Genomic DNA, 19,972 nt, shown 5'->3' with positions numbered 1-19,972 from the left:
GTTGTGGGTAAGTAATGAATAAGAAAAATAGTTGAATTATGGTGATATAAGAAGCGTATTTGTGCATTGCTGGCCTACCCGCTGTAGAAAACAGTCTGGTCGTTCCTCAGAAAGTTGAACATAGAATTATCCTGTGACCCAGCAGTTCAGTTCCCCTCCTAGGTCTACACCCAGAGGAGCCGAAAGCAGGGACTCGGCAGGCGCTTGTGTCCAGTGTCCTTAGCAGCATTATTCGCAATAGCCAGAAGCCCATTGATGGATAAATGGGTAAGCAAAATGGGACAGAGCCATATGATGAGATATTATTCAGCCGTAAAAAGGGACAAAGTTGTGACACATGCAGCAGTGTGGGTGAACCTTGAAAAACATCATGTTGCATGGACTAGAGCAGCCCCAGGAGGACAGATATTGTATGATACCACTTCTGTGAAATACGTAGAATAAGCAAATTCACAGGGACGGTAGATGAGAGGTTGCCAGGGAGGGAGGAGAGTGGGGACTGTTGCTTAGGGAGTGCAGAGTTTCTGTTGGGGTCACGTAAAAAGCCTTGGTGATGGACAGTGGTGATGGTAGCACCTCACTGTGAATGTAGTCGGTGTCACCGAATCCTACACTTAAAATGGTTAGAATGGGAAGTTCTGTGTTAGACATGTTACTGTAATAGAAAGATGAAATCATATTTGATAACTTTTAAGCAGAGAGGATACCTGGGACGCCGTCTGGAGCACACCTGGTCTTTCAGCCAGTGCGGCCCTGCCCTGGCTCCCGAGTCCCCTGGGCGAGAGCAGGTGGCCGGAGCAGGGCCACACAGTCCCTCCCTGTCCTTCCAGCCCTGCGGCTCTCCCCAGGTGAAGGAGCCCTGGGCAGGTGACCCCCAGGAGCGGCGGTGCCATCTCTGTGGGTGCTGGGGTGCATCGTCGGGCAGGGTCATCTTCAAGCCCCCAGGGGACCCCAAGAGCAGTTCCAGCGGCTCAGCCTTGGTGTTCGTTACAGAAAAAAAATAACGGAAGTGTCCTGACTTTCTAGAAGGACGTCATAAGAAGGGAAGGTGGCGCAGGAAGGCACCCAGTGGTTCTGTCAGGATGCCTTGTCTTACCTTCATGAAAAGTTTGGAAGTTTTTTCTGCCTTCTGCATAGCTGCTTTTCAACTCCCCCGACCCTGGCCTTGCAGCAGGTTGTAGGGGGGCCCCAGAGTGCAGACGTGGAGGCATCGCAGTGTCCTTCTGTTAAGCATTTTTTAAAAAGACGTTCTGTGGCAGTTTGCTCACTAATAGGCTTAGTTCCTAGAGTTTAAAGAAGTAGTTAATTATCAAAGGATTTTCATCCTGTGATAGTCTGGGTTTTTCTTCTAGTTCAAGTTACCTTTGAAATTAACATTGCAGATCCTTGAGATTTTCATCTGCGAATGTTGTTTGAAGAATTCATTCTGCTGTGATTTAGATAAAATGTGCTTGTTAGATTTTGTAGTAACATTCTCAAAGTTTTACATTTTTGCTAGTTTCTGAAATATACTAGAGGTTTTCCTTATGGCAGTGGGAAAATATCAGTATGGGAGAGATGTAATTACATCAGTCAATTATTTGAACAAAGATTAGGTATAGCTTACATATGATTTCATCATAATCCCTATTTTCAAGGAAAAATATCTGCACAATACTTCGTCATTGTGTCATTTGTAGATAAATTGAGTACATGTTGGTCTTTGTTTTTATTGAAACATAGATTTTGTATATTCATGTGGATTTTATGTATGTCTTCCCTGGGTATATAACAAGTGCCTGAAATCAAATAACTTGAGGCAAAAATGATTTTTCAATATTAAACATTAAATTTTCATCCAAACCACTAAACTTCCTCCTGCTTTACTCGGGTACCTTTGTCATTTTTGCAGTGAGCCCACCCCTGTGCCTGGCCATGTCCGGACCCCGTCTCTGGCTCCTGGCCCCTGACTGGTACGTGCTGGGGGCTCCCAGAATTGACTGAAGCCAGTTGTTGGGTTGTCCCTGACTCTGTACCCAGAAGATGGACACAGCTGGAGGGAACCCCACTCCCTGCTGCTTGGCTTCCTGAGGTGGCTGTGGGCAGGGGAGGGGGCACGGTGAGGGCCAGAGTGGGCAGGGGTCTCTGCTGCCCGTCTGTGCCCCGACAGGCCCGGGTGCCGTGTGTGGCACAGTCTGGCCTTCGGGCTCCGCCACCTTCCGAGTGGGCTGCGGCTGCTGCTTCCTTGGACGGGCCTCATGGCCTGTGCCCACCCTGCGGGCTGGCGAGGCAGAGCCAGCCCTCGCCCGCCCCGCACACTGCGCACTCACACCTGGCTGGAAGACAGAACAGCGTGAGGGCACCTCAAGGGAGGCAGGGAGGCAGGGCCCGGGCTCGACAGGGCCGCTGTCCGAGGGGCCGAGGCTTGGAGGGGCTCCCGGAGGGCACTGACTGACCACAGGGCAGGTGGGATGAATCCTGCAGACAGCCTGGCACTGGGCAGCTCAAGCCCTCATAGCCGTGTATCAGGGCGAGACCTTGCTTGGCTAATTAAAGGGAGAACTGGTGCTTGAGTCATAGCTCCAGGCCCGAGCCGGTTTCCTGCAGGTTGGTGGGGTAGAGGGCAGGGCTGTATTTCCTGCGGCTTCTGGGTTTGGCCCAGCATTGAGCTTCCTCGGGTTTGGCTGGCAGGTAACCCAGGTGTTCAAACGTCTCATCTGGAGCCGTCACCTAAGTGGACAATGGGCATCAGTGGGCATCAGTGCTGGGGGAGTAAGGGTGGGCAGGTCTGGCTAGAAGCAGGTGCTGTGAAGAGTGTGGTTACCTACAGTGAACAGGCCGGAGCTCTGAATTCAGAAACACAGTCTTTTCTGAAGCACACGTTTGAATGTCTCTGCTCACTTCTGAGAAATCCATGGTAAGTCGGGCAGCAAAGCAGACACTCCTTGAAAGGTCTCTTAAACATTTAATTACATTTAGTTTTATTGTGATTAAATGAATCATACCCATCCTGAGGGTGGGATCTGTCTAAGGGGCCTTCAGAATTAAACTGTGTGTACACTGTGATGTGGCTAGCTGAACTCTACCTTGGTTTCTAGCTTGAACTTCCAACGAAGAGCTCACGGCAGTTTTTATATTGATTCTCTGAACATTTCATTGTAAGCTCCTCCCTTCCTGGCCCTCATGCTATTTCTGTTGCTCCATGTGGAGTTCTGGCCAATGATCCGGGAATCTTGCCCTCCCTGGTGTCTGTGTGGGGGTGAGCGGCTTGTTGCACCTGACACCAGCTTTGCCATGAGAAGCGTGCCTCTGTGGGGGAGCACATGTGTACCTGGAAAGATCCAATAGGGAATTCTTTAGGGTGCCTTGTTACTGCCCAGGTATGGCTGGGCAGCCTTGGGGAGCCACAGAAGCAGATGACTTAGTAGGACCAGCAAGCATCCAGGTGCCTGCCCGTCCTCAGAGGGGTGAGCGTGAGCAGACGGAGGCAGGTGGGTGTCCTTGCTTTCCCACGGCCTGGCGGGTCCTGACCCATCTCTCCTCCATTGAGAAGTTAGAAGTGATTAACCTGGAGCCTGGGATGAGCCGCCTGGGTCAGGCTGGAGAGAGTTACTCCAGGACACAGAATGGAAGTCAGGTGGCAAAATGGCTCCACTCCTCAAACTTATCAAATTAATTTTAATAAGCTTCATCAGTAAGAAGCAGCTTACGAAAACAACCACCCTCCCCTAAATAACATTTTAAGTCCAGTGGTTCTTGTAATTAACGTGAAGAAGCAACTTTCTTGGTACTTACTCATTTCCTTCTCATCTGTAAACTCAATCATTTTTATGTTGTTGTTTTTGGGGTCCCTAATATCATACACTTCCACAGCAGAAACGGAAGTGGCCGTCCGCAAAAGCGGGAACCTTTGCGAATTCACATGGCATCCAAACGTGGGTACCAGCAGCAGAGGAGGTGTCTACTTCAGGTTCCTGGGGTTAGAAATCCAGACACCTGCTCCCTGAGTGGGCTTGGCAGTGGCACCGTGTGAGCAGATCAGCGTCGGTTAGAAGGGGCTGGGCCTCCTGCATCTGCTTCACGGCACTGCTGCAGGCACGGAGGGCAAGTCCGGGCGCTTGGATTTCGTGGACGGGTGAGTGTCCTGGGGCTGCCACACAAGGTAGCACAAACCGGGGGCTGAAGAGCACAGAAGTTTTCTCTGTCTCGGTTCCGGAGGTCAGAGGTCGAGCCGCCGTCAGGGTCACGCTCCCTCGGGCTCTGGGCAGGACCCTCCGTCGCCTCTTTCAGCGCCTGGTGGTGCCACGCGGTCCTTGGCGTCTCGGGGCGTCACCCCGTCCCCGCTCCATCTCCGCCTGCCGTGTCCCCAGTTCTCTGCATCTCCAGTCGTTCTTCCCTGCCTCTCACTGGACCCCGGTCACTGGATTTGGCCCACCCTGGGGCTGGCACTCGGCGCTCACAGGCCCTAACTCCGCTGTACCTGCAAAGACCCAATTTCCAGATAGGTCAGGTTCACAGGTGCCAGGGCTCAGGGCACAGGTGTACCCTTTTAGGGGGCGTGACTCAGCCCAGTACAGACTGACATACAGACCCAAACAACTGCATACCTGGAGCTCAGGTGGGAGCATAGCAGGCCCCTGTGTCGCGTGTTCTGGGAAGCAAGGGGTGTTCCGTGAGGGCTCTGCAAAGCTCCTCGTGCCCTAGGGAGTGTGTTAAAGTAAGTGTGTGCTGGGACCCCCGGGAAGGCCAAACACCCATTCTCAGAAAGAGGGCTCTGGTGTCGAGACCTGGACTCAGTGGGCCTGCTCTGGCCCGCTCCCCGCAGGCCCAGCCTGCTCCGCCCACCCCCCTGGCCGGCTCCCCTCTGTTCCACATGCGCCCACGCCTCGTAGCTTCTGCTTGTAGCTTGTCGCCTTAGGACTAAAACCAGCACGTGGCCATGCTGGCTGCTCCGCTGACTCTCCCTGCATCATTTGGCTGTGTGGCCACCAGCTTTTCCTGATCACCATGTTGTTTCTGACCTTGCACGAGACAGGATGTAAGGTCCTGCATGCACAGGGCGGCTGCCTTGCAGACAGACCCATGCATCAGGTGCTGCAGTAATTGTGTGGACATCGCAGGCTGCCGAACGTGTGGTCATCATTGTCCTGTTAACCTGTAGAGTCCTGTTGGGGAGGAGAAAATGGCCCAGAGAGGGTCCCCGTATGTCCCAAGATCACCGCAGTCCCCAGCTGCAGAGCTGGGCTCAGCACCCGAGTCAGGATGCATGGCCTCCCGCTGTCCCAGGTGAAAGCACGTCCCACCGTCACCTGCATCGCCACAGCCCAGGACCATTACTGCCTTGGGTGTCTTTCTTTGGGTTTCCTGTGTGAATCCCCTCTGTTTCCCAGTGTGTAGATTATGTCCCTGTCACCTTTGATGAAAAAGGCATGCCACCTGCCTTCCTCATGCGGAGATGAGATGTTGAACAGAGGGGGCCTCTGCTTGGAGGAGAGCACCTCCATGGCCCTAGGTGAGGCAGCCCCGCGTACCAGGTGGTCTGTCTCTGCAGCACCCCTGGCGTGAGGTGCTCGAGCCCCCGCGTGGGTCCCTCTTATGCACCCCCAGCATGCTGCATCCCCTGCAAGCTGCGGACGCAGGGATGGCTGAGGCAGTGCCTTCAATTTTTTGTTTATAAAGATTGAAGACAAAATAGCCTCCTTGGTGAAATTTACCCTCTCTCTTTGGCACCCGATCACTGTGTTTACTTCTTTAGGGGATGGAATATGTGAAGGTATTTTGTGAATTTTGAAGTACCAAAAACAGATGGAAAAATTGCAAAAGATATATGCTTTCCCAGTTCATGTCATACTAGTTTCCACGCTTCACCGAGGGCTCTTGCTCTAGGTAGGAGATCTGTCTCTGCAGCTAGAGGGAGGGCTGCCCTGGGTTTTGTGTCCTTTTCACCGGCTGCCCAGTGGCCTCCCTGCGGCCGTGTTGGCCTGAAGGTCACTGTTTCTTCCACAGAATCAGAGAACCCATATGAGGATGTCATCTTCCTGTGAGCTGCACCACAATACATTATGTTCTAATCGTTAGACTTTGGGACTACTAAACCATCTTTGAGGGGAAGAACCTGTCTTCTCTAACCTGGGAATAATTCATTGTTAGAGTATGTGGCTTCTGAAGAATTTACTGTAAGATGAAAGACTTGCTATTTTATTCTTGCATTTATTAGTATTTAATCAAATGGAAAGTGCACTTCGGGTCTAGAAATCTTGGCTTCAGCTGCAGCGTTAGGCTGAATTATTGTTTAGAGTGTAAAGGTGTGGAATATGTTCAAGTTATAAAGCCTTTGATAGGTTTGGGGTATAATGCAACCAATTTAGAATGTGAAGCTTCCTGCTGTCTGAGCTGGGCCGTGGGTTAGTCGTTGAGAATCTGCAGCGTTTGATCCTGTCCCCAGGACTGGGGCTGGCCCCTTAGAGAGCCTGGTGCTGCCTCGGCCCAGCTCGCTCCCAGTGGCCGCAGCGTGTCCGGAGCACCAGGGGCTTCCAGCGGGCACTGCCTTCAGTCCCCCCGCCGTTCTCACCCATGAATCTTCCACAACAGAAGTGTTTTGAAATCTACTCTTTCCTAGGGTGCAGAGGTCGTTGTCTGTCGGCACTTGGCTTCCCTTGGCGCCCACTGAGCTGCTGAGCCCAGCGTCTCGGCTCTGGTGGCCGCAGCCTGCCCGGCTTTGCATCAGAGGATGGGACGCCTCGCTCGGCCCGTGCTTTAGAAAATTCCGGGAGACTTCTGTGTCCTCTCTGTCGAGGTTGTCGTGTGAAAGGACAGGGGAAGGGAGCATTGGTTGAGTCAGAGCAGTCGGACGATTATTCATCCGTGGACGCAGAGAAAGAACAGACAATGCAGAGCCAGAAGCACCAGCAGTCCTTTGTGCCGGCCTTGGAATCGGGGTTGGGAGTCCCTTCCTGCCAAGGTCCAGGCGGTAAATATGTTCAGTCCCGTGGGCCCTGTGGCCTCGTCACGGCTCCTGGACTCTGCCGCTTAGCGGAAAAGCAGCGAACAGGTGGGTGGGCCGTGGGCCCGTAAAGCTTTATGGACACCGAGATTTAATTCCATATAATGTTCATGTCATACGCTATTTCTGTTTGGGTTTTTTTGAACCATTTCAAAATGTGCAAACCGTTCATAGCTCCAGGGCGAGCTGGGTGTAGCCACCGCGCCCGGCTGCGGTGCGTGTGGGCGCTCAGGGCTCAGGCTCTTCACCCCCAAGAGCAGCGCCAGGGCGGCCACAGTCTGCTGGGAAGGGAGGGAGGGGGCGGTCTGGAGGACTGGGGGGGCCGGGGTCCCGCGGCCATGGCGGGATGCGGTGGGTTCCTGTGCCCTCCTCGCCTCCATCTCCTCGGGGCGGTAAGGAGGTGGGGCAGGATGAGGCGTGGAGAAGAGGTTTCCCGGGGCCTGTGGCAGCAGAGCGAGTTGCCTGCGTGCCAGCGGCTGTGTGCAGGTGGGGGCACTGGAGAGGCCCCCTGCTGCGGGTGCAGAATTTTCTGCAGACTTCGCTGAATGCTCCAGTTGGACTCACCTTCTTGGTGGCCGTTTGTTGGAGACGCGTTCGAGCAGCTTGGGGGTGCCCGTCGTGGCATCTCCGTCTAACAGTTTTCACTGTGCTGCATGCATTGGTGCCAACAAGGCTCTGGTGTTTGAATCTGGAAACAGCTTTTCCGTCCACCCCAGGTGCCTTCATCCTGTCGTTGGGTGAAGCCTCTGACACTGAAGCCTCTCGCTTTTGACGTGTAAATCTTCTCCGTGTACTGGTAGACAGTTGCATCAATGATTTATAACTTTTGTCCCCATGGCTTGTTTACAAACAAATGTACAGTACTTTGGTAATGGAAGCTCTCTTCCTGGGTGAAGATGATTTTAAAGCATATCTTGGCTGTTTGGAGAGAAGTTCGAGATGTTTTTGCACTTTGCCACCAGATCTGGCTTGTCAAGGATGTGTTTGTTCCCTGTGGCGGCTCCTCGTGACCCAGTCCTGAAGCCCGGCGTCTTCTCTTTTGGAGTTGGAATCCACTGGCTTCGGCTGCTCTGCCTGATTGAGAAGGTTGGCATGTTTCCCTCAGAGCTTCCTGCAAGCTCTTAGGTATTACCTATTCTCTAAGAAGTCAGTTAAACTTCACCCAACTTGAGAGGGCTATAAAGAATGGGGTTATTTTCTGCCATGACATATTTAAGCTGAAGCTTCCCAAGACATAAGAGTTTTCAGAACTGATATTTCATTTGGAACACTAGACTGCCACCCTCTTTATCCTCTTGACAGTCTGTCACCGCAGCGCAGGAGTTAGTTGGTACCTGAAGTGCTAGAAAACTCCAGCTTGGGAGGAATGTGCCATGGGCAGGGTTGAATCGCGAGACCCAGTGTGGGCCACACAAACCACGAGGAGGGGACCATGGCCTGAGTTCAGGTGCAGACACCACCTTGTGGAGACCAATGGTCAAGGAGCTTCTGTCCATGTGGCTAGACGGTTTTTCTCATCGACACTGTCACCATAGGATGATTTAGCAGGAGTAGCAAAAATGAGGGGCAGTGTGGCAGGTTCTCATCTTTTTTCTTCACAGTGAATGATATAAATGAACCATTCTTGATCACAACCAAAGTCCAGGATGTTAGAATTTGACATGAGAATATTATGAGATTGGGGTGTCTTAGGCATGGGCAGCAGCTGGTTGATGATTCTGCAGGCAGAGGTTGAGGTCTCCCCTGGGAACGGCCCGCGTGGCGTGGCGGGGACGGCCGGGCTCCTGCTGTGGGGCACCCTCCCCGCTGGCCAAGACCCGGTTCCTGTCTCTGCAGAACTTGCTTCCTTCTCACGGGCTTCTCCTATTACTGCAGAAGGATGGGCCATTTGGTTTTGACACGGCTGCCACAGTCCTCGTCGACTTGAACAGACTGCAGGGGTGTCGCTGGCTGAGCCAGGGTGCCTTCGTCTGTCTCCTGGTCTAGGCTCTAGCCAGAATGCTGGGCCCAGGGTGGGCTTGTCAGAAGTCAGGGACCTGGGATTGGGCTCCAGTGCCTGTGGGGATGGGGGGCCCCATTGCCCCAGCCAATTTGAGGTCTCAGCTTTGCTCCGGGCTCCAAGGAGACTGCTGTGGAGGAGAAGGGGGAACTGGAAGGCACCCCGGGTCTCCTGGGGGCCTGGTGGGGGCCTGGGGCCTGGGAAGCCTGGAGGAGTCAAGCAGGGTGCCCTTCCCCAGGCAGCCAGGGCTCAGCCCCAGAGAGAAGTTGCTGGGGCCCGGTGGGTACCTTTTGGCTCTCAGGCTTCTGTGCAGATCCAGCCGCCTTGCTGGGGGTTGGCACCCTAATGCTGGTAGCAGGCTTGGGGTGTGAGTAGGGCGGGGAGCTTGATGGCTGTAGCCCCAGCTCGTGTGCCAGGGCTGGACACTGCTTTGTGTCCACTGTTATCAGGGACCCCACTGTTCAACTTGGCAGGGTCTGTGGGGGAGCCCGGTGAGCCGCCTTCTGCATGCCATCGAGTTTGGATGAACGTCCAGCTCCCATGGGACCCCGCACTTTTAGGGAGCCTTTTCTTGATCCTGCGCTCGCCTATTACTGCAGCCGTTTAACTGTTTCCTGGAGCCCTGGGGAAGATGGTTCTGCAGTTCTTGCTGGTTGTTCAGAGCCTCTGTGGTGGGTCGGGCCCCGAGCACTCACTCCACCATCTTGATCGGGACGGGTCTTCAGGAAAGCTTTCAAGAAGCACTTCAGAGAAACAAGCGACAGGTCCCAGGAAGCGTCCCCAAAGACTCAGGCTGCAGCCTTCACTCTTCTCTTACATGGACCAGTGGTCAGTTAGATACCGAGGTTTTCTAGCTAAACCATTGGGATGCATATGTGAGCACTGGTTGCATCTGGAAACATTTTTCAAAAGGGCTTGAAGTTCTAGCAGATTCCTGGAGCGGTTTGTTAAATGGTACATGTATGTAAGCTCTATGGATGTTTCTGTGTGATCTGTTTCTTTTCATACACACTCATACACGCACACACTTACATACTTGTACATGCTCACACACTCATGGAACTCACAGTATCAGACTCACCACACACACCCATGCTGTCAACTCACACACTCACATACACACATTTACACTCTCACTCAGGCACACACAGCGGGTGGTATTCTGGGTGCTTCTGAGCTAACTCATGCTTGACTGCACACGTATAAAACCTTCAGAACAGAAAGCCAGTCCCCTCTGGTACCACTGAGATTTTGTTTGCTCCAAAAGATAAGTTTTGGAAGGAAAACCAAGTTTGATTTTAAGTGTGTTTTAAAAACATAGCTACATCTGAACAGTGCTGGGTTATGTCTAGAAACCAGTGAACAGACTTGACCCCAACACGTGGGTCATTTCTCGTTTGTTTTGGACCTTGCGGCTTGTAGCGTGTTGTGTGGATGCCTCATGTATGCTGAGCAGTTTCATGGGACACGTTTGCTGTGCTTCTGGAACCTTCCTGTGAAGAGCCCATCGTTTCGCTCTGTCGTCTTGTCGTTGTTACAATGTTATGAGTATTCTTTACAGCCAAAGCTCATTAATCAGGAAGCTGCTTGGGCCGCGCCAGTGTCATCTTCAGTGATAGTCATCAAAATAAAGTCACACCTCGTGCTGCAGCCACAGACCCCACCCGGAAGCCTCTGTGTATGCGCAGGAAATGAGAGGAACACAGAATGTATTGAAGGGAGTATCAGGTGGTTTTTAAACTTGAAAGCCAAATTTAAATTTGAAATTATAATGCAGAATTTTTTCTCCACCATTCTGTTCGTTTGTTCCTTTGAGCCTGTAGCTTGGGTTCATGGCAATGTAGCAACAAACCAGGAGACTCATTTCCTTTTTCCTTCAGTGGCTCTGCGGTTAGACTGTCCCAGGAGGCCGTGGGATGCGACGTTCCAACAACCTTTAGTGGCAGTCTAGGTTTGACATCCCAGTTGGCCTTGCCAGCCATGATTCGCAACATCATGTGCGTCCGGCTGAACCGCTTTCATCGTCAGAACCTAATAAACTGAGCCCCATTTCGGCCACCTCTTGCTGAACGTGACCCAGTGACATTCCACGGAGGGGGAGCCCTCTGGATTGAGGGGTACAGGTGTGGGTCTTTACTATCATTTGGCATTTTCCTTCTTGACGCTCACGCTTGGCAGGGATCAGATCCACCACTCCCTTCTCCCACCCTCTCTTGGCCTGCTTTGTCACGAGGCAGTGGGCATGCAGTATTTTCTCTCTTCTTGGGTTTAGACCTGAGTTTTTCCTTCCCAGTGAAAAGATTCCTGCACACCTGCTCTGTCCGTGGCCAAGCTTGAGTACGGAGGACGGCAGGTGCCTCCCTGGTGGTTTTCATTTCTCACTGGCTCTGCTGGGAGTGCTCTCTGCCCTCCGTCCTCCAGCCTGACAGCCCCTTTGCACACGCAGTCGCCTGGAAACACCCCAGAGCCCACGCGAGCCCTGTGGGCGGAGGGCCAGTCTGGGCAGCCTCTGCGGTAGACAGCAGAGAAGCTTGGTACCCGTGATCAGCTGCCTGTGAGAAGGGAGGTGACTTCTGCCTGTTTCTGAGTATTTTCATCCCATTGGATCTGATAATGGAAAATGTGAAAAAAGTGAAATGTGGGAAGTCATAGCCCTGTAAAAAGATGGTTCTGGGAGGATGGTTCAGAGATGCAAGTGGCAGGCCTGGAACCTGCAGGTAAAGGGAAAGAAGACAGTTTCTGTCTCTGAGCCTCCTGCTTTTAATTCAGCGGGAACCCAGCCCATGGCGCCAAGGGCTTCATTCAGAACACTCTGATTTAAACCCCGTTCATGTTAAAGGGAGATGAAACAATACCTGCTTCATTTTTTCAGAGGCCCCAAACAACCATGAAGAGCCCACTTTTCTCCTGCAGCTGGTTACTGTCAGACACTCCTGTGGCTTTAGGCAGATGCTGTCACAGTTTGCCCACGCTGGCCAGGTCTGAGGGCTCACGTGGATGATAGTAGGGACATGCGGGTTTGTCATGGAAGCCTTTTGTGCACAGTCGGGCTAAGATGTGGGCACCCTCTTGCAGTGCCTGGACACAGGGCCTCCCACAAACTGCCCTTCGTGGCTGCTGTGGGTGAATGTGTGAACTGAAGGGAGGACCCCCAGGTCCACGTGCACCTGGAACCTTATGTGCAGTGAGGGTCTTTGCAGAGGTAATTGGTTAACATGAGGTCACATTGGAGTGGGGGGCCCTCAATCCGAAGTGACTGGGGTCCTTATAAGAAGGGACATTGGGTCACAGGGACACACAGAAGAGGCCACACAACCATGGAGGTGGAGATGGAGTAAGGCAGCTGCAAGCGAGCGAATGCCAAAGCCTGTGACCACCAGAAGCTGGAGGAGTGAGGAGGACCCCTGACCCTTCAGAGGGAGCACGGCCCTGCGGACACCTGGATTTCGGAACTCTTGCCTCTGGACCCATGAGGATGCATTAGGTTTCTGTTGCTTTAAGCCACCTGGTCTGTGGTCATTTGTTAGGCAGCCCTAGGAAGTGAAGACACTAAAGGGTTAAAGAACTGGGTTGTTGGAGCCTCCATGCTGTGGTTCAGTCCCAAAAGCCTTACACCTTTGGGCTCTCCACTTCATTCTGTTTGGCAAAAGCAGAGTGTTGGTTTTGGATCAGGCAGTGCTTCTTTTTGCCTCCCCTTTCCTTCAACTCAACCCCCAGATCCTTTCAGGTTCCAACTGGCTATTCCAAGAAGAAAAACCCGATGATACTTGTTTCGAGGACAACCCCAGTTTAGGCCGCCGTGAGCCTGTGCCAAGGAGAACTAGGTGGGTGGGTTTGGATTTCTCACTTTTCTGGTCTTGAAAGCAGCACTCCATACTTCCAAGCAGATTCTCTTGGCCCCAGAGAGTTTGTGCCCTCGCCATAACCCCGCCCCTCGTGGTTGTGGTTGCAGAGCCAGCATGTCACACAGTTCACCTGCTCTCTACCCTTGACGCTCTTGGGTCTTACCCTCCGTCCCCCCATGCTTGGGTCTCACCGAGGCTGTCGGTCATGGCTGTCCCAGCTGCTGCCGCAGCAGCCTCCTCTCGGCCCTGGGCCCTCCCCATCCTGTGATCCAGGCTGCCTCCGTCACTTCCTCCAGCTCTGAGCTGCTCCTCATCCGCATCACAGCACCTCCTCAGGGAAGCCCTCCTGAAATTCTCAGGCCAGCAGAACCTAAGCTGAAGGCTCTCATCAGTCCTGGGGCTCTCCTTCTGAGTACTTATCTCAGTTATGCTTAGATAAGGGTCATTTGTTCAGCACACATTTACTGAGTACCTCCGAAGTGCTGGGAAGCAGCAATGAGCTTCAGGGCTACTCTGAATTGAAGAGAGCAGGAATTCCACAGAACACCAACTTGAAACAAATGAGGCTTTATTTTTCTCACCTTTGTAGAAATCTGGAAGTAGAGAGAGCTACCGATGGTGCAGTGTCTCGCCAGTATCAGGGCCTGGGCCTTTTCCTCATGCTCCCCAAGTGGCTGCCACAGCTGCAGACACACGTCTGCCATGTTCAAGGAAGGAAGGGAGTAGGGGGCTGTCTTTTAAAACCAGCACTCCCAGAAACGTCTGCTTTCTCTTTGGCCAGAATTGTCACGTAACAGTTGCTGCCTGTATCAGGGTTTAAGTTTTCATGAAGGTGACACAGCAAATAAACAAAAATATCTAAAGTAATTTCCTGTGACATAAGTACTATAAAGGAAAATAAAGCTGAGAAATGGGATGAATAAATGAAGGGATGGTGGTGGAGGCCTGTGTTAGGAAGGCTTCTCCGAGAAGATGACATTTGAGCGGGGCTGGGAGTTAAGTGACTGGCCACTGTGCCAGCCTGCGACAGGAAAGTGTCAGCACTAGTGAGCAAGAAGTGCCGAGCCCTGAGGCAAGGGGGAGGTTGGTGTGTTGAGGAATAGTGGAGGTGGGTAAAGTCGGGGGATCCTGGTAGGAAGAGATGGTGTGGGCAGGGAGGTAAGGGCCCCTCTGTGTTTGGGGCCTCGTTGGACGGAGTTGTGGGGAGTTCGAGATGGGAGAGGAGATGCCTGATATGCTCGTGTGTGTTTGTGTCTTTTTATTCCAGTCTATTTTTTTAACTCACAAAAATGTTCATTTATCAAAGTTTTTATTTTTTCCAGGAAAGTATTCACAGCTCTTTGTTTTACCTATATGAGATTGAGATAATGGCAAATGTAAAATGTTTATGATCATTTGTCCTTTAGGTCAATGGTATGACATGTTGGATGTTAATGCAATTTTTTCTCATAAAAGCAAATCATGTTTACTTTAAAAAAAAAACTTAGGAACCTCAGATTGGAGAAATATGCTACCTTATCCATATTTATTGGATTTAAATAAACTGTTAATTTTAGAATAATTTTGGATTCATGGAGCAGTTGTGAGGACAGTGGAACATGACTCACGTTTTGTAGTTAATTTTCCTCTCTCCAGTCGACCACGTTTTGTTCAGGCATCACCTGAGCCAGAGGCTGATGCCTAGGGGTACCTGCATATTTGTGAAGCGTTTCTTTATTACTGTTTACTCTCCAGCCCCCCACCCCCCACGTCCTTGTCATCTCATCTCCCGGTGCCCCTGGCCTGGCCGAGCTCAGATCTGTGGCCCTCGTGGGTCTTGGCAGGGTCCCCTGGTGACTCCCATCCCCGGGCCCTGCAGCCACAGGGAGCCTCTGAGATGCAAACCTGCCGGGTGTCTCCATTCTTTAAGACGTGGTGGTTTCTCAGGAACAGTGTCGGACCCCCAAACAGCCTCCGGAAGGCCAGCGTGGCCTGAGCCCGGCTGCACCTGGTCCCCGCAGGCCTTGGCACCTGCTTGGCCACCTGTCTTGTCCCCTCACTTGGCCGGCTCCTTCCTGTGGCCCAGGTCCCCCTCTCGATGCCTCTCGCGCCCAAACCCCTTAGCTTCTGCGCTCCCACGCGGCCTGGCTTCGGTGCCCCCCTGGGGTTTCTGTGTCAGCTGCCCTTTGTGCTCTGGGTTTGGGCATCACCTGCTTCAGGGCTGCCAGCTTCCCCACGGTGGTGCTGGGGCTCGTGGCGAGCCTGTGGCTTCCGTGCTCGGGGGATCCAGGGCTGGGAAGGTTTGCAGCTGGCAGCGAGTGAGCACCTTCCCGACCTCACTCTGTCTCCTCCGCGCCCCGGGACCCAGCGCCTCCTCTCAGCCCTGGGGTCTCCTGGTTGCTGAATGCTGAGATCATTATGGGATTTCATCGCTGGTGCCTGGTGCAGCCGGTGGCGAGGACTCACTTCCTGGTCTCTGGCCTGGGGGGAGCCTGGGCGGGGACAGGGGGACAGGGGCTCCCAGGGCCCAGCGGCTTCTTGGGGCCCCCGCTGTGCGTCGGGAGCTCCGTCCGCTCTCCGTCCTCTGGTGCCTGAGTGGAAGATGTGGCCCCTTGTACCCTGCCCCCTGCCGCCTTCCCAGAGTCAGCCACTCCACCAGCCCCATGCCTTATGCTGTCAGCCCCTTGAGTGCCACTGTCCTGGGTGGAGCAGTGTCCCATGTTAGGATTCAAACATGAAACTAATTTTTGCTTTTGCCCACGGAAGGATTTTGCACCAAAAGTTCTGGTCGTCTGTAGAAAAGGAAGTGCTGGGCAGGTCTCGGGGACTCTTGGATTCCATTTCTGGCAGGGCTGATATGAAATTATGCTAAAATTGCTGCTTTGCTTTTCTTGCTGAGGCCAGGAGGGGCTGGGTGAGGGGTTCGTCCCCCACGAGGCCTGAGTCTTGAGGGAGGGCTGGGCAGCTCCATCTCATCGTCAAGTTCAGGTGAAGTGAGGGGCAGTTTTATTTCGGTTTCTCTTTAAGCTGTTCTGCAGTCTAAGGAATTGCCATCTCACACCTCATCTGAGTACACGAGCAGCTGATTGAAAGACGTTGCTCATTCAGAACAGATTTCAGACCCGTCAATTATCCTGTTAATACAGAGCACAGATCACTCTTTTTCGGGTCTCGGTGTGATTTGAATGGCTCCTTCCCTGTCCCTGCCCATCCCAGCCTTGCAGTTGATCTGCTGCCTTCTCGTGGCCCAGGGGCCCGTCGCACGCTGGACGTGGCCTTTGTCCCTGCACTTTGGACTGGGTGGAGGGGGGCGGCCAACACCCGCACTGAGGGGCCGGGTGTGTGGGTGTTGTTGGTGCCCATCACAGGGTCTCTCACCCGGCAGCCAAGCCCTTGTCTGTGAAAAGCGTCTTCTGTGGGCAGGTGTTTGAAGAATGGGAGAGATTTTGCTACTGTTGGGTAAGAATTTGGAGCCGGTGTGGGGCGTGGGGGGTGTGTGTCCCTGACAAGGTCAAGGTCAAGGCAAAGGGCATTTGGCTCGGATGCAGTTTTGGTGGGACCGTCGTGGTAGCAGGTCTCCCTGAGGGCTTCACATATATTGTAACCTTGTCATGATCCCACGATTAAGATATGATCTGTCTTACCAATTCAAAAAAAAACAGAAAACCTGTGCTTAGAGAGCTCAAGTAACTTTCTCAACGTAGCAGAGCCAACGAGCAGCGTCTGTGATTTGGGGCATCTGCCTTCATCATCCCCGGTCCCCGCTGCAGTCGGGGGGTGGGCCCGAGCCGCCAGGGCCCTCGGTGCCAGGGAAGCACGCCTGGCCTTTTTCTGCAGGCACGGGGCACTGAAGGTGGGCGTGTGAGGAGTGTGATGTGGTCCCACAGCTTCACCACTGTCAGGCTGATGCCTGGAAGTTCCGTCTCTGTGAACTGGGCACTATCAGGTCTCCAGTCACAGGCACGGCCGAGGGGCTGAGCGTAGGCGTGAGCCTGGGGTTCACTGCCCACACTCCGCATTTGGGGACCATGCTTGACCTCGTTAAGCTTCAGTTTCCTCGCTTGTAGAATGGGGATATGAAAGCACCCCAGTCTATGGCTGTTGGGAGGAAAGATAAGAGAATTAGCAGTGGCCTGGCGGTGCTGGTGGAGGGTGGAGAGGATTCCACAGTGACTGTCGGGAGGACAGGCGGGGTGTGGGCCTTCCAGGCTGCACCAAGGCAGGAAGCAGCAGGCCCCGTGGGGGACACCCAGAGCTGTGAGGAGCTGGGATGCAGGAGGAGGAGGAGGAGGACATAGGTGCAGGTGAGCGGCCTTGAGGGGGTCATCTGGCCTCTCCCTCCGGGGCCAGGTGGGACGGAGCCCAGCCAGGAGGGCCAGCGCTTCTCTGCCACGGCCCCCAGGTCTGCTGCTGCAGCGCGGAAGCAGCCAGCGGCACCGCGTGGACACATGCCGGCTGCGTCCCCGGAAAGCCTTACTTAGGAAAGCAGTCTGCGAGCTGGAGTTCATCGTCCTCCCCCGACCCTGCTCCAGCTCCCTGGTTCCAGGGGGCCTTGAGGCCTCGCTGGCAGCCTGGGGTGCTTGGGTTGCAGGAGGGAGAGCCACATGCGACGGGGACAGTGAGGAGCCCCTGCTGCGTGGGAGGGATGAGGGCCTCGGGGTGAAGGTGTGGAAGGGGTGGGAAGGGTGGATTCGAGTGCTGACAGGGAAGGTAATGGAGTGTAAGGTGAGGGTGCTGAGATGGAAGGAGAATTCCCAGGTCAGATCCGGTCCTGGATGGGGCAGGGGGTGGTGGCAGTGCTTTTCGTGGAACGCAGCGTGTTCGATGGCTGCAGAGCTGCGGCTTTGGACAAGGTCAATTCCAGCACCTCTTGTAGAAAGACGCATGTAAGGGGTCTGGCTTCCAAGGCGGGAGCATGGAGGGCGGCCTGGATGGGGGAGGGCTTCAGGGTGCCTGTGGCTGGCTGCTAGGGTGCTGGCAGAGGAGGGACCCTGGGGTCCTCGGCGCCTGCAGTCGAGACGTGTTGCTGAGGGGCAGGGGCCGACTGGGGGCTCGTTCCAGCCCAGGTCGTCACTCCCCTCTCTTGACTTACCGTCTTTCTGCCTCCCCCTGCATCGGAGTGATTGCTGTGCAATGTCAAGTCACTTAAACCGTGGCTGGCTTCTTACTGCTCCAGACACATAGACTCTTTCTCTTATGCCCGTGCTGTGCTGACCAAAGCTAGTGTCTGTAGAAATGGTTTAACATGGAGGATACAGCCAGAGGGTAGCTTTTGCCTATTTGTACGTTTTTGAACGTAAATTGAATATGTATTCTTCCCAAGGCATTGGTGTCTTGTTCCAATCTCGCATATCCATTCCCAGGACTGCCTGCTGACTCGGGGGCTGCTGTCCAGTCGTGGGCTGTCGCTCTCTGTTTCTGTAACTTTTTTTAGATGCACTTCATTCAAAATTAGTATCAGTTTTCATTGATGAGAAAATTGTCCGGTAATTGTTTTATGAAAGTAAGGTTAGCTTAGTTTTACGTGCTATTAAGAGGAGCTCTTATTTCACCTTTCAGCTATGCGTTGGTTAAAGATAGATGAGAATAGGGGCGTAACTTAAGGAAATATAAGGAAAATATCCCATTGCTTGGCGGCGCTGGGTAACCATGGTGATTTTCTGTCTTCAGAGTAACTGTATTGCCAAATGACTTGTGATTAATTCCAAAAATGAGGGAAAAGTTTTGAAAGGTAGTTTGTATCTTAAATAGCTGGTGTTTTTACTGTGCTTTAACTAAATGACCAAACTCCTTCACATACATTTTCTTAGATGATTTAAAAATTGTCTCTCTTTAGGTACTTGGGAGAATGAACAAAGTCTGTGAAATGAAATACAAACTGGTGGACAGTCCCCTGGGGAAAATAGAAGTCTCCGGCTGTGAGCTCGGTCTGCACGGCCTCAAACTCCTTGGCCAGAAGACTCCACGAGCCGAGTAAGTAAGGGTGGGGTTCCCCAATCCTGCCTGGTCTACCTGGATATGGGGGGAGACATACCCATAAACCACCAGATGCAAATCTAGCATCTCTCCAAAAAGGATGAGGCCGTAAGGTTCATTGTCCTTTCATTTCTGTCTCCAGATTTGTTGCCAGAGGCTCCTCTACCAGGGATTAATGACAGGGACTGAACTGTCAGTTAGCAGCTCTAAAATGTTTGATTAATGTTTACATGTACCGAGGAGTTAATTGATTGTGAGCATTGGACAGTTTGGTTCGTCCACCAGTGTGATGTGGGAAAGTCTTTGGGAATTTGGTGGCAGGGATATGTGTAACAATCTCTATCGTCAAAGCCCGGCCAGTCTTCAGTGTTTATGTACATCTACCTGGTCAGGGTTATGCTGATGTCCTAGAATTGTGTAAGCCAAGCTCTGCCCGCTCTCAAGGAGGTGTGGGCAGACTGTGTGCGTGCCAGACCCCGCAGCGGCAGAGAGCTCAGGCTGGAGAAGGAGCATGAAATTCCTTTTTTACCAGGACTTCAGGATATTGCCGTTTCTGAGAGGACACATGTTTTTTTTCTCTCTCTCTCTTTTGAACCATTCCCACTGTATGCTCTAATTGTAAAAACATAAAAAATTTAGAGCAACCCTTAATGCTGTGTTCTGAAATGCAGCATTTAATTTCCTCCATTCATTGATTGTGAATAGTTGTATTAAAATTGCAGTTCTCATTATTTCTGACAGAAGAAGAAAAAACCTACCTACTCCTATGCTCAGCGCTTGTCTTAACCGGCTAATAAACACAGTGCGAAGAACATTAGATAAAGAAAATACATAAGAAACATAAAAATTGATTTTAATGGACCCCTGTCAGAGACAACCATAATGAGCCCAAGTGCAGTGATAAATATCAGGCTTCTCGACGCTGTCGAGATTCTTCACGAAGAGCTGCATGGTGCAATCGATACAGCCTGTTTTAAGACCAAAACTAAGCAAACCTTTGAACTATATGAATTCACGGTTCTCGATTTCTATGAGAACCATCTTGCTGCTGTGTTCAGAAAATTGTAGGCACCAAATAAATTTGTAGGGGGAAATGTCATTTTGTTTTTTAACATGTTCAGTTGTACAAAAAAAATCACAGAAATTATGTGTTAATTTTTTCCTTTGGTAAAAGAAGTAAAGATACTCTTT

General features: G+C 52.5%; 1 protein-coding gene across 1 annotated transcript in view; it reads left to right on the top strand.

The window, feature by feature from the left end:
• Positions 1-19,972, top strand: part of MGMT (O-6-methylguanine-DNA methyltransferase) — a 336,876-nt gene that overhangs the window by 81,610 nt on the left and 235,294 nt on the right. The window contains exon 3 of the mRNA XM_037803867.1: positions 18,642-18,778. Coding sequence (XP_037659795.1) covers positions 18,642-18,778 — 137 coding nt within the window. The remainder of the gene's footprint in view (positions 1-18,641; positions 18,779-19,972) is intronic.

This window comes from Choloepus didactylus, chromosome 15, assembly GCF_015220235.1.
Source record: "Choloepus didactylus isolate mChoDid1 chromosome 15, mChoDid1.pri, whole genome shotgun sequence".
Lineage (NCBI taxonomy): Eukaryota > Metazoa > Chordata > Mammalia > Pilosa > Megalonychidae > Choloepus > Choloepus didactylus.
This window is presented reverse-complemented; position numbering and strand designations above follow the sequence as displayed.